Raw genomic sequence first — 16,458 nt, 5'->3', positions numbered from 1 at the left:
AGTTTCCTTATGTGGGACCTTACAAAGGCTTTTTCAAAATCCATGTACTCTCTCTCAACTGGATCACCCTTATCCACATGCCTATTGACTCCCTCAAAAAATTCTAATAGACCGGTGTGGTATGACTTCACTTTAAAAAAAGCCATGTTGACTCTTTCCCAACAAATCATGTTTACCTAGGTGTCTGATAATTCTGTTCTTTACTATAGTTTCTAGCAATTTACCTGGTACTGAAGTTGGGCTCACTGGCCTGCAACTGAAAGGATTGTCTCTTGAGCCCTTCTTAAAAAGCAGCATTACATTAGCTACTTTCCAGGCATGTGATACACAGGCTGATTTCAGTGACTAGTTACATACTACAGTTAGTAGGTCTTCAGTTTCATCTTTGGGTCTCTTGGCTGAATACAGTACTTTAGATTTGTCACCGAAAAAGAAAAGGTCTGATGTGGGTGTCCCTCCCACATCCTCTGCAGTGAAGACCCATATAAGTAATTTATTTAGCTTCTCTGTAATGGCTTTTCTTCCTTGGGTGCTCCTTTATCACCTTTGGCGCTGAATGGCCCCGCTGCCTATTTGACAGGCTTCCTGCTTCTCATGTACTTTTAAAAAAAAAATCAGCGTTAGTTTTGTTTCTTTAGCTAGTTGCTTTTCAAATTCTTTCTTGGCCTGCCTTATTATACTTAACCTGACAGAGTTTGTGCTGCTTCCAATTTTCTGTATTAGGATTTGACTTCCAAATTTTAAAAGATGCCTTTTTGCCTCTAACAGCCCCTATTACGCTGCTGTTTAGCCATGGAGGCATTCTTTTGGTCCCCCTAGTTCCTTTTGTGATTTGGGGGTATACATTTAGTCTGGATCTCTATTATGGTGTTTCTCTATGCTGCCTGCAGGCATTTTACACTTGCGACAGCTCTTTTAATTTCTAACTAGTGTCCTCATTTTTGTGTGGTTCCCCTTTTTGAAGTTAAATGCCACTGGCGTGGATTTTTTGGTGTGTGTTTCCCCCCTCCAAAGATGCTAAATTTAATTACATTATGGCCACTATTACCAAGCAGTTCAGCTATAGTTACCAAATCCTGTGTTTCACTTAGGACTAAATCATGAATTGCCTCTATCCCCTTCAGGGTTCCAGGACTAGCTGCTCCAAGCAGGAGTCATTTATGATGTCTAGAAATGTTATCTCTCTATCCTGCCCTAAGATGACATTTACCCAATCAATATGAGAATAGTTGTAATCACCCATTATTATTGTGTTTTCTGATTTGGTAATCTCTCAAAGCTCCCTTAACATTTCACAATCTCTTTCACCATCACGGTCAGGTGGTAAGTAGTATATTTTACCAACAACAACACTGGAGCTAATTATTATTAACTAAGGAATTAGTAAATTCTCAGTTGTAAACACCTCCCAACTAGCAATGTTTACCACCTATGAGATTTAGCCCAGCTATTCATATTATGAGTATATTTAATATTGTTTCATTCTGACAAACTTATTAATGCAGTACTTTCTAAATTACTTTGCAAGTGGTATTTACATCCTGTCATTACACAGAAACATGTAAAGCTGGTAAAATATCATCGACATGTTAAAAAAATATATCAGTACTAAATGTTGGCATACCAGAGCTGCCATTGCCCAGCCAGTCTTGTTGTAGATGAACTCCAAATTATTTCTTCGCAAGTACAGCAAGCCACCAACAAGTGACACTAACAGAGCCAGTGCAATAGTGCCTGAATAGTTTGGAGGCCTGAATACCCTAATCTGCAGGAGAAAAAAAGAAGAAAAGAAAAGCAACAATTATCTTCCACTCTGTGACAAATAGAAGTGATGTAATTTCATACACATTGTGGTTAAGTCAGGCCAGATGGCCACAGAAGAGCATGCCAGGGCCAGTATGTGAACCCAAGAATGCTAAAAGCCCTTTTCCCTGCAGGCAGAGGAGAGATTGCTGCTGGGCAATTAGAGACGCCTGGACCCAATGAAGGGATACTCCAAGTGTACTTAAACCCTGCCTTCCCTAAAGCGGGGTGAGGGGTGGGGGGAGGGAGAGAGGAAGAAGCAGCTACTGGTGCCGCCAGAAGGCTTGTGGCAGCTGGAGGAGAAACTTCCCCCGAACTAGGAGACAGTGGTTCTCTGCAGCCAGAGGAGCAGAGAAGGGGAAAACCCTTAGCCCCAGCCCCAGCCGGCAGGAGAGAGCTAGAGTAAGGTGCTTCCCTGGGGAGATGGGGTAACCGGTGACTCCCTGGCCCACTACAAGGGGTGGAAGCACGAGACCCACTAGGGTGAAGCTGGCAGTTTGCCACAACATATACACACAGAGTAGTAACCCAATGTCTGATATTGAATGCACAGTATTCTCTATGTTAAGGATGTTCTTGCACAGAGAGTAAGTATTGATGACAGGGAATATTGCTAACATTGTCACACAATTGGGACTCAACATCTGGCAGAGTGTGGAGAATTTGCCCCTTTTCTTTTCCAGTCTGCCCTTAGCCCCCATATGAGGGGAAGGGAGTGGGGTTCCAGCAATGTGCTGAATCCAGGCTGGTCAGGGGAAGCACTAATGGCAGCCTTCCCAAATAGGTGGAAATGATTAAGGAAAAAAAATGATCATCTGCACTGCATGAGTTATTGCTGGGTATTTACAAACTTAAGTAATAAAGCTGTAGCCTAATTAAACCAGATCCACTACATTTTGTCTGTCTTCCTGCATGACCGGTACATAAGTATAGATGATAAGGCATATTGCTAACACAAAATAAAGATTTTGTTTTTAAATATATTTTAAATTCTGACAGTGGTCCCTTTGCATGTTACTGACCTAGGAGATTAGCAGTACATTTCTTTATTATTATTTTCATTTCACTTTTAAGAAACAATTGTATGTGATATTCAACTATATAAAAAGATTTAAGCAAGTTTCCTCAATATATTTGCAGATTGTTATGTCTGTGCCATAATTTCAGCATAAAACACTTTTGAAATTTTAGACTTTGTTTTGTATGTAAGATTGCAAATTCACACACATTTATCAACTAATTGTCACAATATCATCACTCATTTTCTGCTAGCATAAGACTGGATGAAAATGTAACTATCAAAGCAAGACTGAAATGCAACATTATAATTGCTGGTTACCACTGTGTGCTCAAGTATTGCAGCTCATATTTTTAATTATTTTGACCTATTTTTGTGGATTTTATTTGATTAATAAACAGACAGGAGGGGAAAACAGCTTTTGGTGTTAGTACATCATACAATATGAAGATAAGTTTGGATCAGTCTTAACAATTGTCAAATGACTTACATGAACATCCGTTCTGTCAGCTATCCATTTAGCTAGCTGTTCTGCTGCAAATCCTATTCTCTGCAGGTCGAAGGTGTCAGCTCTCTTGGGTTTACCTTTCGGAGGAAAATGCATGAATGTCGGAGCAGAGTTCATATTGAGCTACAAAAAACAGAAGGCACCACAATATTAAATAACTCAAACCCTGCTTTGTGCAACTGTTTACCTTCTTTTTACACAGACATAGGCAAAATACCACTAGTCAGAAAAATATTAGTGGCTTTCCAGAGTTTTAAATGACTATTTCCAAAAATTTAAATATATTTTTCTATTATTCTAGAAGCACTCAGAGCTAACATTCCTTCCAATTTCTTTACTTAGGCCTTTTAAGGCACAATTGTCATTTCATAAACCATATTTCAATTATAAGCTTTCCTTTGTTGAGAGTATTTTTTCCCTAATATGCTCATTTGTGCTTTCCTTTATAACTAGCTGTTCAGCATCTTTAAAAAATCAAGTTTATATTAGACAAAGTCACAAAACTTAAATTACATCCCAATCTTGTGAAAACTTAAGCACATACTTAAATTTAAATGAAGCGTAGAAGTTAATGGGATTACTCACAGTGTGTTAAGGATACATGTAATTCTTTAGAGCACTGGGGTCTTAAATATTAATTCATACAGTGAGTGTTCCCAATATTGTCAATTTGAAAACAAACACAAAATAATGATGGGCCCACCTGCTGGACATTCTAGAGGAAAAAATTATTCCCCAGCAAAATGAACAAATGTAATTTGCATTGCTAATTTGAACGTGTGGAACTAGTACAGGAACATATATTTTACTCTATGAAACATCTCAACATATTTGGATTTCAGAAAATAATGCAATACATCTACCAAGTGATTTGAAATTAAATATAAAATTATCATTTGAAAAATATTAACATGATGTAATATGAATGAAATGATTTGAGCTCTCTAATGATACAAGAGCAGAGCCATTTTATATACCTGCCTTGCTTCCTGCTCTCCAATAAAATCAATCTTATGAAATTACATAAATGCTTTAGTTAAACATCAAGTATATAGTTCAATTTATAATTTAATAAAATAAACTAGATACTAAAATATTGTTTTCTTTTAAATACAATATGCCACCTCCCTTGGTGAACTTCTGTTAAAAGAAAAATATTTCTGTGAACTGTATTACGAAGCATGTTGTAAAACAGTTGAATATAGTGGGATTCTAAGATATAGAAATCTTCTGTCAGATAGATATTTTTTTTAAAGACAGCCTACAGCCTGGTTGTACCAGACCTGCAACTGGTTTCCCATATCTCTATAATAAGAATGAAAGGTAAAATCAAATCAACTGACATGCTTTTATATCAATGCTGTACCGGTACACAGCAACTGCAGCCATAGCTTAGCTACCAGTATTACTGTCAAGACTTGAATCTCCTGTGCTACTAAAATTAATTCAGATGTCCACTGTCTTTGTCTATATAAACTCTGATAAAACAAAATATTTCTCCAAAAGCCTACATGACAATATGATCACTTGTTAGTTCCTCTTATTTTTACAGATATCCAAAGTATCTGGAGTTCTCAAAGACAATGAACAAACGTCAATGTAGGCATAAGCAAGTGTAAGTCCACTGAAATAAATGGACTTGTATCTCTTTAAACCAGCAATGAATTGGGCCAAATGCATCTGCTGAATACAATTTGCTCAGGACAGGAGGGGTCTGTGAAAAATGTATGTTTGAACTAAAAATAAAAAGCAAAATTTGGAGACAGTATATTATTTCTGTACAACGTGGTCCAACAGGCCTGTTGGAAAATCATCCAAGTTTTACTCTGTATTATTTAACACTGTAGATCTGCTTTTTCCCTTTACAGTTTAATACCTCACAATTTACCAAAAGGGAGTAAAAACGGTTAATAACTTCTGCTGCTTCTTACTTTTATTAATTAATTTTCTAATGCTAAGCCGGGGGCTACGCTTCAAAGAGAAGAAAATATTTTGCTTTCTGGAATTATGATTCAAGTTGAACTTGAGTTGAGTTCCCAAACAAAAGTGAATTTGAGGGACTAGCCTATTTGCTAATAATTGGTTCTCCACACTGCAAAGATACAATACCTATTTACAATTCTCATCTTTTCTAAAGAGTTCCAATACTGATTATTCTACAAGGATAAAAAGGGTATCAAACATTTAATTAAAGTCTTCATGTAAGGTGATATTTGTTAAGTACTTTTTTATGTCAAGATAACCTATGGGAAAGTTTAACTACAAATGCATTTTCACTGCACATGACATTCAGAAACAATCTTTTTGGAGTCAAATTGTATTAAGATGTCCAATGAAAGCAACCACCAATACATTAACAATGACTTGACAAACTTCAGTTAAACTTGATATAAACCGAAAACTAATATGATAGACTACATTTGACATGTAGCAAAATGGGCCATTTTGTATCTTTGGTGATTGCTGTTACAGCTTCCAAGGGTGCATCACAGAAATTCTTGTAAGTAATCTCAATATTCTAGACTATTTTTTTCCACTGCAATTCTTTATTATATTATCTAACAAAAAAAATCCCAGTGCTGAAAATAAGTGATCTATACTAAACAATTTAAAAACACATCACTAAACACTTGTTACCTGTTGAAAAACATCTGCCCCTTCATCATAATCCACTATAGTGAAGAATAGTTTATTAGAAAAAGCAGATGAGTAGCGCCATGAGTTGGCCAGCACTTGATATTCTTCATTAGCTTGCCTATTAGGGAAAAAGGCATGGATATAGATATAAATATAGATATCTGTATACAATTCACTACCAGTAAAAATTCTATAACCAGTTGTAATAATTGCAAACTGAACGGATGGATTAACAAAAACTGTAGCAAACACATTCTCACTCTACCAAAAAGATTTTCGTTGGTATGACTAAATGGATTGTAACATTTTTAATATAAAAAGCTTTACAAAAAGTGTCCGTTAAATGCTCCTACTGCTTGTGTAGGAAAATATGGACCCAAACCTGCAAATGGATTCATATAGACACCCTTGTGCCAATGCAGATCTAGTATCAGAATTTATATGCTCAGAACTGCTCCAAATAAGCATCAATTCAGACTAGTTGAACATAGAGCTATATACCAATGCAACATTCCTTCCAGAACAGATGATACATGCAAAGAGCTCTGCCAATCCTCCACCACAAATCATTGTGAAACAAAAGGAGTGGTAGTGGAAGATCTGAAGGGGATGGAATTGCCACTAACATCCCTATTCGACAATCTTTCCTACAAAAATATTTAAAAATCAATGCAAGATAAAGTATAGTTTTTGCAATCTGTAGTGCTGGATAATCATTTCTATCACCATTAGAAAGTCATATTTTCCCCCAGCAGGCTCCCTACCCCCAAGCCTCAAGAAAGGGCCAGAGAGAAAAAATAATGCAGCCTGACACACTTCTCTCTCTTGGTGCTCACAAAATCATCTTAAAAGGAAGATTTGGGGGAGAGGAGGCATTACCTGTGAAGAAGTTGTCTGCATGGATAGCCCTGGAACCACAGACCTGGGTACACAACAACTGTACACTTTAGGAGGGGGCATCTCAAACTTATTGAGGGGATCTTTGTGGTGATTTCCACCCCACAGAGCAACTTTGGTGGTTATTTCCATAGTATTTTCTCTTAATTATTTATATTAAAGAGCCCCACCCTTTGGTTGCCTGCCTTTTCAGATGCAGGGATAAAAAAATAGTATGAACACATTATTTTTTAAAACTTCTATCTAAAGGTTTCCTGTAAAGCGTGTTGCATGTACATTAGGGTATGGTATACAGCTGTTACCCCTGCAAAACTTGTTTCATGTATACAGGGAGATATATGCCTACATGCATATAGGCAGATATAAATGGGAAGGAAGAAAAGGGAGGAAGGTATAAGCAGTCTTTCATAAAAAGACATTGAAAGCATGCTTGTTTCTCTCATTTAAAACCACCCACAATCCTAAAGTCAATGTCACCTCAGCACACAGTACTTCTGGAGCTGCATGTACCAAGAGAAATACCATGTATGGGTAAATGCAGCACTATCAAAAATAAAAAGGGAAACTCGATCATCACTTTAAATCAATCTCACATGAAGTACAATGAAAACCTAACTTTTACGCTTGTCAACTACAAATTATTTTCTTTAAAAAAATCTCATTTGGTAGACTAGATTTGAAAATACAGAAAATGTTGAGCTTATGCACATGTGGTAATTTCTAGCGTTTGGTATTTCATACTGAAATAGGCTAACATGTTCATTGGCATCCTGAAGAGGGCAGTCAAGCAGCATTAAATGAAAGCTGCCAAAGCTTAAGTAATAACTGTAGGGCACTGTTCTGTAAAACCTGTTATATTAAAACCTTACCATTTTTATTATAAGAACAAGATGATAACATCATTTCATCTTGATGCTATCATTCTCTTTATTCTGCCCTTTCATTTCTGTTACAGGTATTTATGTAAAATCATTAAAGAATTACAAATTATAGTTTTGTCCCAGACTAGTCAATAAAAAATTCTTAATGTTTTCCCCATGTACTTTGCATGTTTAAATTAAACCAATTGCCAATTAATTTAATGAATATCTGTCTTTTCAGAAAGGAGCTTACCTTCTAAGGTTTTTTAGTTTTATTTTCATTTGTCTACTTACACTTTCTGCAACAAAGACTGGCTTTCGAATACAATTTTCAGAACTTACTGACGGTAACTTAGCAAAGTATTCTGTAAGACTTCTCTACAGCAAACACTGAAAAGGCATTCTATAAAGGGCAAAAGTGATTCAACAGATGAAGAAGCTTCTGGGTAAAATATCTGCACTTTAATTTTGAACCTATCGTATAATTCAAGTAGTGAGCAGGTGGCTGAAAAATTATACCTGTTTCTCTTTTGAAATCAAAGGAACTACTAACAGTACATGAAGTTATGCATGCACGCAAATCCTTACAGGATAGGAGTCTAATTAAAGACAAGACAAATAACTGAACAGTCTGGAGAAGGAAGGATGAGACTAACGATAGGTTCACGCAACTTTTTACATGGTCTAGCTATGTACACAACCAGATGGTATCATATCATTCTTATTACAATAAATAATATCTCCATAATTCATCATGTCTCTCTGCCTACTAAAATATCAGTGGTACAATCAATTACATCTAATAGCTTTCTGAAGTGCTTGGGAACTCCTATCTGGACTCTTGATGAATACCAGGGCACTGTTCCAGAAGTGCAGTTCTCCAGGGACTGTAACTCAGAGGCAAAAGAAAACCAACATCAGTTTTTTAAAGTTGGTGTTCTTTACTACTGAAAAGACTGCAGATACAGTGCCATCATCTTCCAATCAGCTGTGAGAGTTGCTATGAAGAGGTATGGGATAAAGTGTATTTGGTCTTGGTATAAAAGGATTACATGGTCAGATTAATAATAGACACTAATGCTACCACTATGATTTCATTAGCAGAAAGGAGACTAGAGTATCTAAGGGGAGAAATAATGTTACCATTAATGCCACCTTTGAAGAGTTTAGGCAGAGTGGGTAGCATTGCAGTACCAGCAATGACAGCAGTATTATCTATCAGTGTATGATGCAGACACCATGTCAGATAACATACTGCCATCTAAACATTCATTACCTAGGATATTCAGAATTGTGACAATAATCATTGTGGGTACCAGGCTGTACAAGCTGTTTCTTCTGCTGCACTACACATACTTATCATATATTAAATTAGGGGTGTGACATTTCCAGCAAACCAGAATGCCTAAAGAAGCCAGTGTCTGTGTTTGGTTTTCTCTCCAGAGCCCATGAACAGCTGTACTTGTCAGCAGTTACAACATAGCATAAAGCTCATTATAAGCAAGCACATTTATTCCTAAAGTGAAAACATTACAGAGAAAACAACAATATAAGAAACCACTCACAAGCTAAAAGCTTACCGGAGGTCACCCCCTCACAACTTCAACAAGGCCTTAGTAGGAGTCAGTCTTTCAAACCACACAAAGGATTTTTCCCCCCTGTGGTTACAAGTTCATAACAGCCTTAACTCAGAACTAGCACAACCATGAATAAATAATTCAGTCTTTCCTTTATACAGCTTGGGCCTTTGATCTTGGCCTCACATAACAGGTAATCAGCAGACAATGATCCACTTTTGAAGGCATAGCTTCAAAAGGCTGTTCTTTCAGAACTGGAAGTGGAGAATTTGCATTAATCTATTTCTACATATTTTCTAGGAAATCCATTCCATTCTATTGTCCCAAAAGCCAATTCTTGTCTGGCAGATTGTTCAATAGTGTTTTGATGAGCTACACTGTACATCACATCTCCCCCTTACAAAGGTTACATACAATCCCATCCTCCAATAATACACAATTCTGCATTTCAGACAATGAACTCCAAAAGATGCTTAAACTTAACACAATAAGTTGTATTCCAGGACACTGCAGGAAATTGTCATATCTGTCACAATGGGGATTGTTAAACTAAATCAGTTCAGCAAAGAGGAGGGTTTTGTGCATGTGTGTACACAACTAATCACATTTGTATAGCTTGTGTGCTATTTGCTTTTATGAAGGTGAAAATGAAATACTCCAGAACTAGAGAAAATGAGTTTAGTATAATGCTAGAGTAAGAGCTTGTCTTCACTTAAAATGCTACAGCAGTACAGCTGTAGTGCGTCGGGTTATACATCTCCCCAAGAGGCGATAGTTAGGTCGACAAAAGAATTCTTCTGTCAATCTAGCTCCAGAGGGATAGCCATGTTAGTCTGTATACAGCAAAAACAACTGTCAATCTAGCTCTGTCTACATAGTTGTTTAGGTCACCATAACTATGCTGCTGAGGGGTGTGGATTTTTCACACCCTTGACTGGCATAGATAAAACAACCTTATTTTCTAGTGTAGGGCAGCCTAATGGAATAAAATTAAGAAACAGAAAATTTAAGCTGAATATTAGGGAAAAAAAAATCACTAAAATCTATTAGGCTGTGAAATGATCTGCCAAGGGAAGTGATGAAAGCATTATCACATGGTACATTAAGTAGACCAAACAAAACACTAATAACTGTTCAGTAGGCAACAACTGTAAATTGTTGGCAGGGGAATAGACTAACAGGTGATCTAGTAGTTTTTTTCCATCTCTTTGTAAGATTTGTTCATTGCGATTCTTTACCACTACAATTATTTTGCTGTTTATTACTTGGAACAATATTTTTCCTAATAATAAAAAGAAGGAAGCACATTTAAATTCGTATTTTGACTTTCTGCTTGCAGCACAACAAGAATTTATAACTAAGTTCTTTGGATGTGGGTCTGGGAAGATCAATAAACATATGTGTAGACCCACACCCTATGCAAATATGGTTAAGATGCATTAAAGTCTCTGCAACTCCATGTAGAAAATTTATCACACATGTAATAAAAATACTACAAAGTGCTGCAAAATTTCAAACTCCATAACAGAATTCTCATACCATTTCTACAGATTTCTAAAGGCCATGATTATATTGTTTTAAAGCACTTAACAACATGCCAGGTGCTTTGCAGAATTATACTAGATGACCACATCTTTGTCTCCAAAGAACTTGCCAAGTCACGTTAGGGTCTGAGAATAGAGGAGAGAAAATGTGATGAAGGACAATGTTTCTACCATTAAGATCATGTGTTTATAAAGATATAGGTTTTTAAGATTCAAAGGGTCTTTTCTTCCATTACTGACAATCTGGGCAAAAAGAATTGCTGATCTGTGCTTTACAAAGAAATATTACACAGATTACCATTATATGTTCAGATGGTTATATTAGAGAGATAGTCCAAAGTACTAAGCAAGGATTCTACCGCAGATAGAAGAGCAATACAAGGAACAGTGTTTTATATATATATAAAAAAAAAGTTTCCACATTATGGGATAGGGCTGGTAACACTGCTTATTAAGATTGTCAGACACATCCCATTGTAAGACCCTATTTTTAGTTGCTTACAACTTCGTCAGACTTAACTGTTCAGGCTGAAGTTTTCCATGATTACTCAGGTGAATTTCTTGGAAAATTTCAGTGAAGATGTTTTAGTCATGTCTCCTTGTAGCCTGCTGCGGAGGAAGACACAGGGGCTGATCTGCCTCTTTTGCAGCAAGTGTTTAGCAATATTCTGCTACCATAGTAAGAACCCAGCCACTTGCACCCTTCAGAAAAATAAATACAATAAATCTTTGTGGTGTGGATCTGAAGGTGAGCTACTACTGCAGTTGAACTGCATCCAGGTGTGTTCCCTCACTTTCCCATGCTAGTAAGAGATCCAAAGACAATTTCCCCATGGGACAGTAATAGAGACATAGCAATCCTCCCCTAGAACATCTCCCCATAATATTGGGGAGTCATTTGGGGAGCTTACCCACAGGAGCAGACTAGTTTGGTGTGGGAGAAATGCTACCTAAAACCCCAAACATACCGGCACCTACTGTTCCTAATGGTTAAAAGTAGGCTGCACAGCCAGTAGGATCATAGATCTCCTTTGATTTATTGAGAAATAACCCACTCCAAATCCATTCATCAACATCACAAAGACTTCTTTTGAGCCTAGTCCACCATGTTAAACAAAAATCTTTCTACTCCTTCTCCAGACTCACAGAAAATTCACAGTTAGCAGTTATTCCACATACTGAACTGTCTACTCAACCCACGATGCATAATCTGGGCATCTAGCCCCCATGCCAATCTTGGCTGCTAAGAGTTCTCAGTTCACTTTGCAGAAAACATTAGCTACATATAGGGGGAATCTTCCAAGGCAGAAAAGCAAAATCTAGACTGGACTGGACAGCTTTAACCATTTCACTACACCTGACAGAGTTCAGCCTTGTCACTCATGATGAAAGACTAAAGGACTTTAAAATTATTTGAGTCAACTCTAGCCATATAGGCCTGTGGCTCCCATAGCCAGCAGAAGTACGTTTCTGTCATCTGCTTATGGAAGTAATCAAAAACTCCTTCAGAGAAGTAAAACGGCCAATCTCTTTTTAAAAATTCAATAGCCTGCCCAATCCTGAAAAAGCCAGTACTGGATGCAGAAATCTCTCTTAATACCATTCCATCTCTGACCTCCCATTCCTAGACAAAATCTGGGGGAAAGTGGTGACACCAAGATTCATCACGTGACATTTGCTAACATCTCTCCTTGCAGACAAGCATCTGGCCACAGTATTCCATGCATTTGTCACCTCCAAACTGGATTGCTGTTACACGCTGTATCTGGGTGTGAAGCAGGGCAAGGTTTCCAGCTGCTGTACTGTGCTGTAGCCTGCTTCTTCAATAAGATTGGCTTCCACAATCACATTATCCCTCTGCTCCAATCGTTCCATTTTCTCTCAATCATGTATGATGCCAGTTCAAAGCTTTAATCTTGCTCTTCAATAATTTAAATAGATCAGGGTCCAGCCACACCATTTAAAAACATGTATGACAATAGGGACTAGAGATTGGGGCCCATTGTGCTAGGCACATGTAGAAAGAAGCCTTCTGCCCCAAAGAGTTTACAGTTTAAACAGACACAGAGGAAAGAAGTGATTTTCCCAAATCACTCAGCAGGTCAGTGTGCAAAGCCAGGAAGAGAACCCAGTATCAGGACTCCAAGGCTTAGCCTAGCTACTACACCACAGTGCCTCTCTAACAGCAGGGTTGACATGTCCATCCAAAATGCACCAAGACAGCCAGACTCTTATGGAACAATGCAGTTGACAAAGTCCAGGCCAAAATGTGAGAACCAACATGAAAATTTTGTTTGAAAGGATTTGTTTGTGTAACAAGCTTCTAGAGGTGGCCAGACTAATTTATCTTTAAGGATAACACTGCAAGCCCCTGTTCTTTGATCAAGCTTTCCCACTACAATCATAAAATTAAGAAGAGGAAGAAAGACAGAGAAAACAAAACAAATAAACAAAAACGACAAACCATACCCCATCTCTCACATGACTATATGCAAAACAGAACCTCTCCTTTCTCTGAGCTGAGAAAACCAGAAGACTCATGATGATCGCGTCGGGGCCTCACTTAATCTACCTACTAAACACTTAGATGATATGGAGATGGCTACAATAAATTAGACACTTGATTAGTAGGAAGATGGAAAGGTGAAGGTCATGGAGGAAGAGTCAGCATACTGTAAGTTTGAGCAAGGGAAACTAGAAGTACTGCTGATCAGTCAGTCTGTTGGGGCAAAAAGACTAAGAATGGCTGCAGCCCCTCCATTGGATGAGTCCACTCTGAAACCTGAAGGGGGCTATGATAGAATAGGGATAATGTTGCAAAAAAGAGAAAACAACTGCTTGCACAAAGGCTGTTTGATATCTCAACTGCTGTACCAGGAAAGAGTGATGGGGCACACTGTGGAAGAACTTTTGCTGCGTGCAACATTGAAGGCAATTTTGTGCTTTTTTGCCTATCAAAGTGCCGCATACACAACACAGGCAGAGGAGCACTATAAAATGTACTTCATCAGCCTAAAGAAGTGTGGTATCACTCTGGCAATGGCATCCTCTTCTCTCTCTGCTATTTCCTTCTTTTCACAGCTAATGCATTTCCCCAATCTGTAGATGAGCTAAGTTATGAGTTACCAAAGATAATTAACACTGTCCGGTCACACTACTAATCAAAACCCTAAGCATCTGCAAAAGAGGGCAGACTACAGTATGAAGAATTAATGCCTAAAAACAACTTTTTTCTTACTGCTTTTCTGGAGTGATTTGGGTGAGCCAAATGAACTGGAAGCATGAGGCAATCAGCATCCAGGCACTGAATGTGCAGTCTGGGTACACTGGATTGGATATGTGTTCTTCAAGTTGTATCTAAGGGGACTGATCCGCCTGAGGATATGCTTTGATGAGTTTGTGTGCCCTGCTGTAGCAATTATATAAGTTACTACTCACAGAATTTCCCCTCATTCTCTATCCCCCACATGCTGTTACAGAGTAGACATACCAAGGTTAGGGTTTATAGTTAAAAATCAAACATGACTTGATCTGTTTAATTTCCCTGAAGCAGGATAGTTTGATCAGAAATGTTGCCACAGCTTGTATGGAGAGAAACATCTGTAGCTGTTATGGAAGATTAGCCCAGGAAAAATGTAAACCAGTGAAAAAGGTCTTGCCAGGGGACAATTTAAAGCCATTTTGTCCAAAAATTAGGGGAGATGTTAGTTATCTCTTAAATTCTCATTTAGAACATAGGGAAAGGAGAACTATTTTCATGGGACAGACTGTCTGGGGTAGACCCAGCAACTGGTCTACCCAATCAGTGAAGCTAGAGCTTTGCAGTCCACAGTTTACATCTATATCTTGGTAGGCTAGATGACTTAAAATGGCCTGGGTGTCTTGTGTTATTACCTTTAAGTCAGTGAAAATATGAATGGATCAAAGATTAGCCCTCATGCTGATGAAAAAGCTGATCACGAAACAAAAACAAAAAAGAGGGATTGCCTAGGTTCAAGTGATCTCAATTTAATCCGTGTGTTATAGTCCAGTCAGTAATAGATACATATTAATAATATGTTTAATGTATATTAAAAGAGATAATTCCCCAACACTGAAAGCAATCATGAACACGACTGAGTGGAAGGAAAACTTTAAATATAAAACTATGAATTATAACTGGGAATTAAAGAATGTTCTCTTAGATGCCCAAAATGCACAATTCTGTAATCATGTAATAAGGCTTCTTCAGTTAAAAAAAATCTTGGTTAAGAAGGAAACTAAGCATAGCTATTTACATATAACAAATTGAAAAGTGGGGAAGTAGGTACTAATCAGTACAAACTGGCAGCTAGGAAATGCTTATAATTGATAAGGAAAGTTTAAAGGTATCAGTGAAAAATCTATGGTAAGTAGGATTAAGGACAACATAAGGAATTCTTTAAATATATCAGTAACAAAGAAAGATCTAGGAATGTTATCAGTTCAATACTAGAAGAGTCTGGTAAAGTTGTCAATCATAATGCAGAAAAGGCAGAAGTATTTAATATTTTTCTGCTCAGTATTTGGAAAGAAGCAGGATGGTGTATTCAAATCTTACAGAGACAAGAAAATACTTTCTATTCCTTCAGGAACTAGGAAGGATGTCAAACAGCAACTATTAAATGTAAGCATTTTTACACTGATAGGACTAGATGACTTGCACCCAACAGTTATAAAAATAATTGGTCAGGTATATGGAAAATGGAACTTGTTTGACAAATCTGATCAGATTACAACTTTGGATGATAAAGCTAACAGAGCTGACATCATACACCTTGACTTCTATAAGGCATTTGAATTGCTCCCACATCACATTCTGATTAAAAAAAAATACACTAAGAAAATCAATATAGCCCATGTTAAAAGAATTAAAAGTAGGCTAATTGACAGATCTAAAAAAAAAAAAAAAAAAGGAATTGTAAAATGGAGAATCACCATCAAATGTGGTGTTTTTAGGGGGAGGTGTTCCTGCAGGGACCTGTTCTGGGCCCAATTCTGTTAAATATCTTTATCAAGAGTTTGGAAGAAAACATACAATTATTGCTTGTAAATTTGCAGATAACACAAATTGGAGAGTGTTAAATATTAGTGGGAACAAGTAAATTATACAGACTGATCTGGATTGATTGGTAAGATGGGCTCATTTGAACATGTATTTCACTCTTACAAGATGGGAGACCATATGATCCTTTCTGGCTTTAAAAGTTAAGAATCCATAATGGTCTATATTCAGGGTGATTAGCTTTTCTCCATAACAGTTACACATTAATGCCAGCCTCTCCCCACTATGTGTCTATTTATTAGCCATTTTTTATGATGATTTATGGCCCTTCTGATTAGCATGTGAGGTATCTTTCTTTGAGGCTGCCCTATGCAATAGCAACATGATAGTTTTAATATTTTAAATAGAAAACACAGGTAAAATTAGGGATGGTCTACACTACTAAGTTAGGTTGACTTAGCTACATCACTCAGAGATATGAAAAATTCACACCCCAGAGAGACATAGTAAAGCCAAACTAAGCCCAGGTGTTGACAGTACTAGGTCAATGGAAGCATTCTTCCATTGACCTAGCTACCACCTCTCAGAGAG

General features: G+C 37.3%; 1 protein-coding gene across 9 annotated transcripts in view; it reads right to left on the bottom strand.

The window, feature by feature from the left end:
* The window catches only part of TUSC3 (tumor suppressor candidate 3), a 276,373-nt gene that overhangs the window by 142,877 nt on the left and 117,038 nt on the right, over window positions 1-16,458 (bottom strand). For all 9 annotated transcript variants that reach the window (XR_010916676.1, XR_010916675.1, XM_067530559.1 and 6 more), the window contains 3 exons: window positions 5,967-6,084; window positions 3,312-3,452; window positions 1,625-1,765 (listed from right to left, as the gene is read on the bottom strand). Coding sequence is in view for 7 of the 9 variants with exons in the window: in XM_067530559.1 (XP_067386660.1) it covers window positions 1,625-1,765; window positions 3,312-3,452; window positions 5,967-6,084 (400 nt within the window). In the remaining 2 variants the exon portion in view is untranslated. The remainder of the gene's footprint in view (window positions 1-1,624; window positions 1,766-3,311; window positions 3,453-5,966; window positions 6,085-16,458) is intronic.

Source organism: Emydura macquarii, unplaced genomic scaffold (genome assembly GCF_026122565.2).
Source record: "Emydura macquarii macquarii isolate MOO-44397 ecotype Brisbane River unplaced genomic scaffold, CSIRO-AGI_Emac_v2 contig_3108, whole genome shotgun sequence".
NCBI classification, from domain to species: domain Eukaryota; kingdom Metazoa; phylum Chordata; order Testudines; family Chelidae; genus Emydura; species Emydura macquarii.
This window is presented reverse-complemented; position numbering and strand designations above follow the sequence as displayed.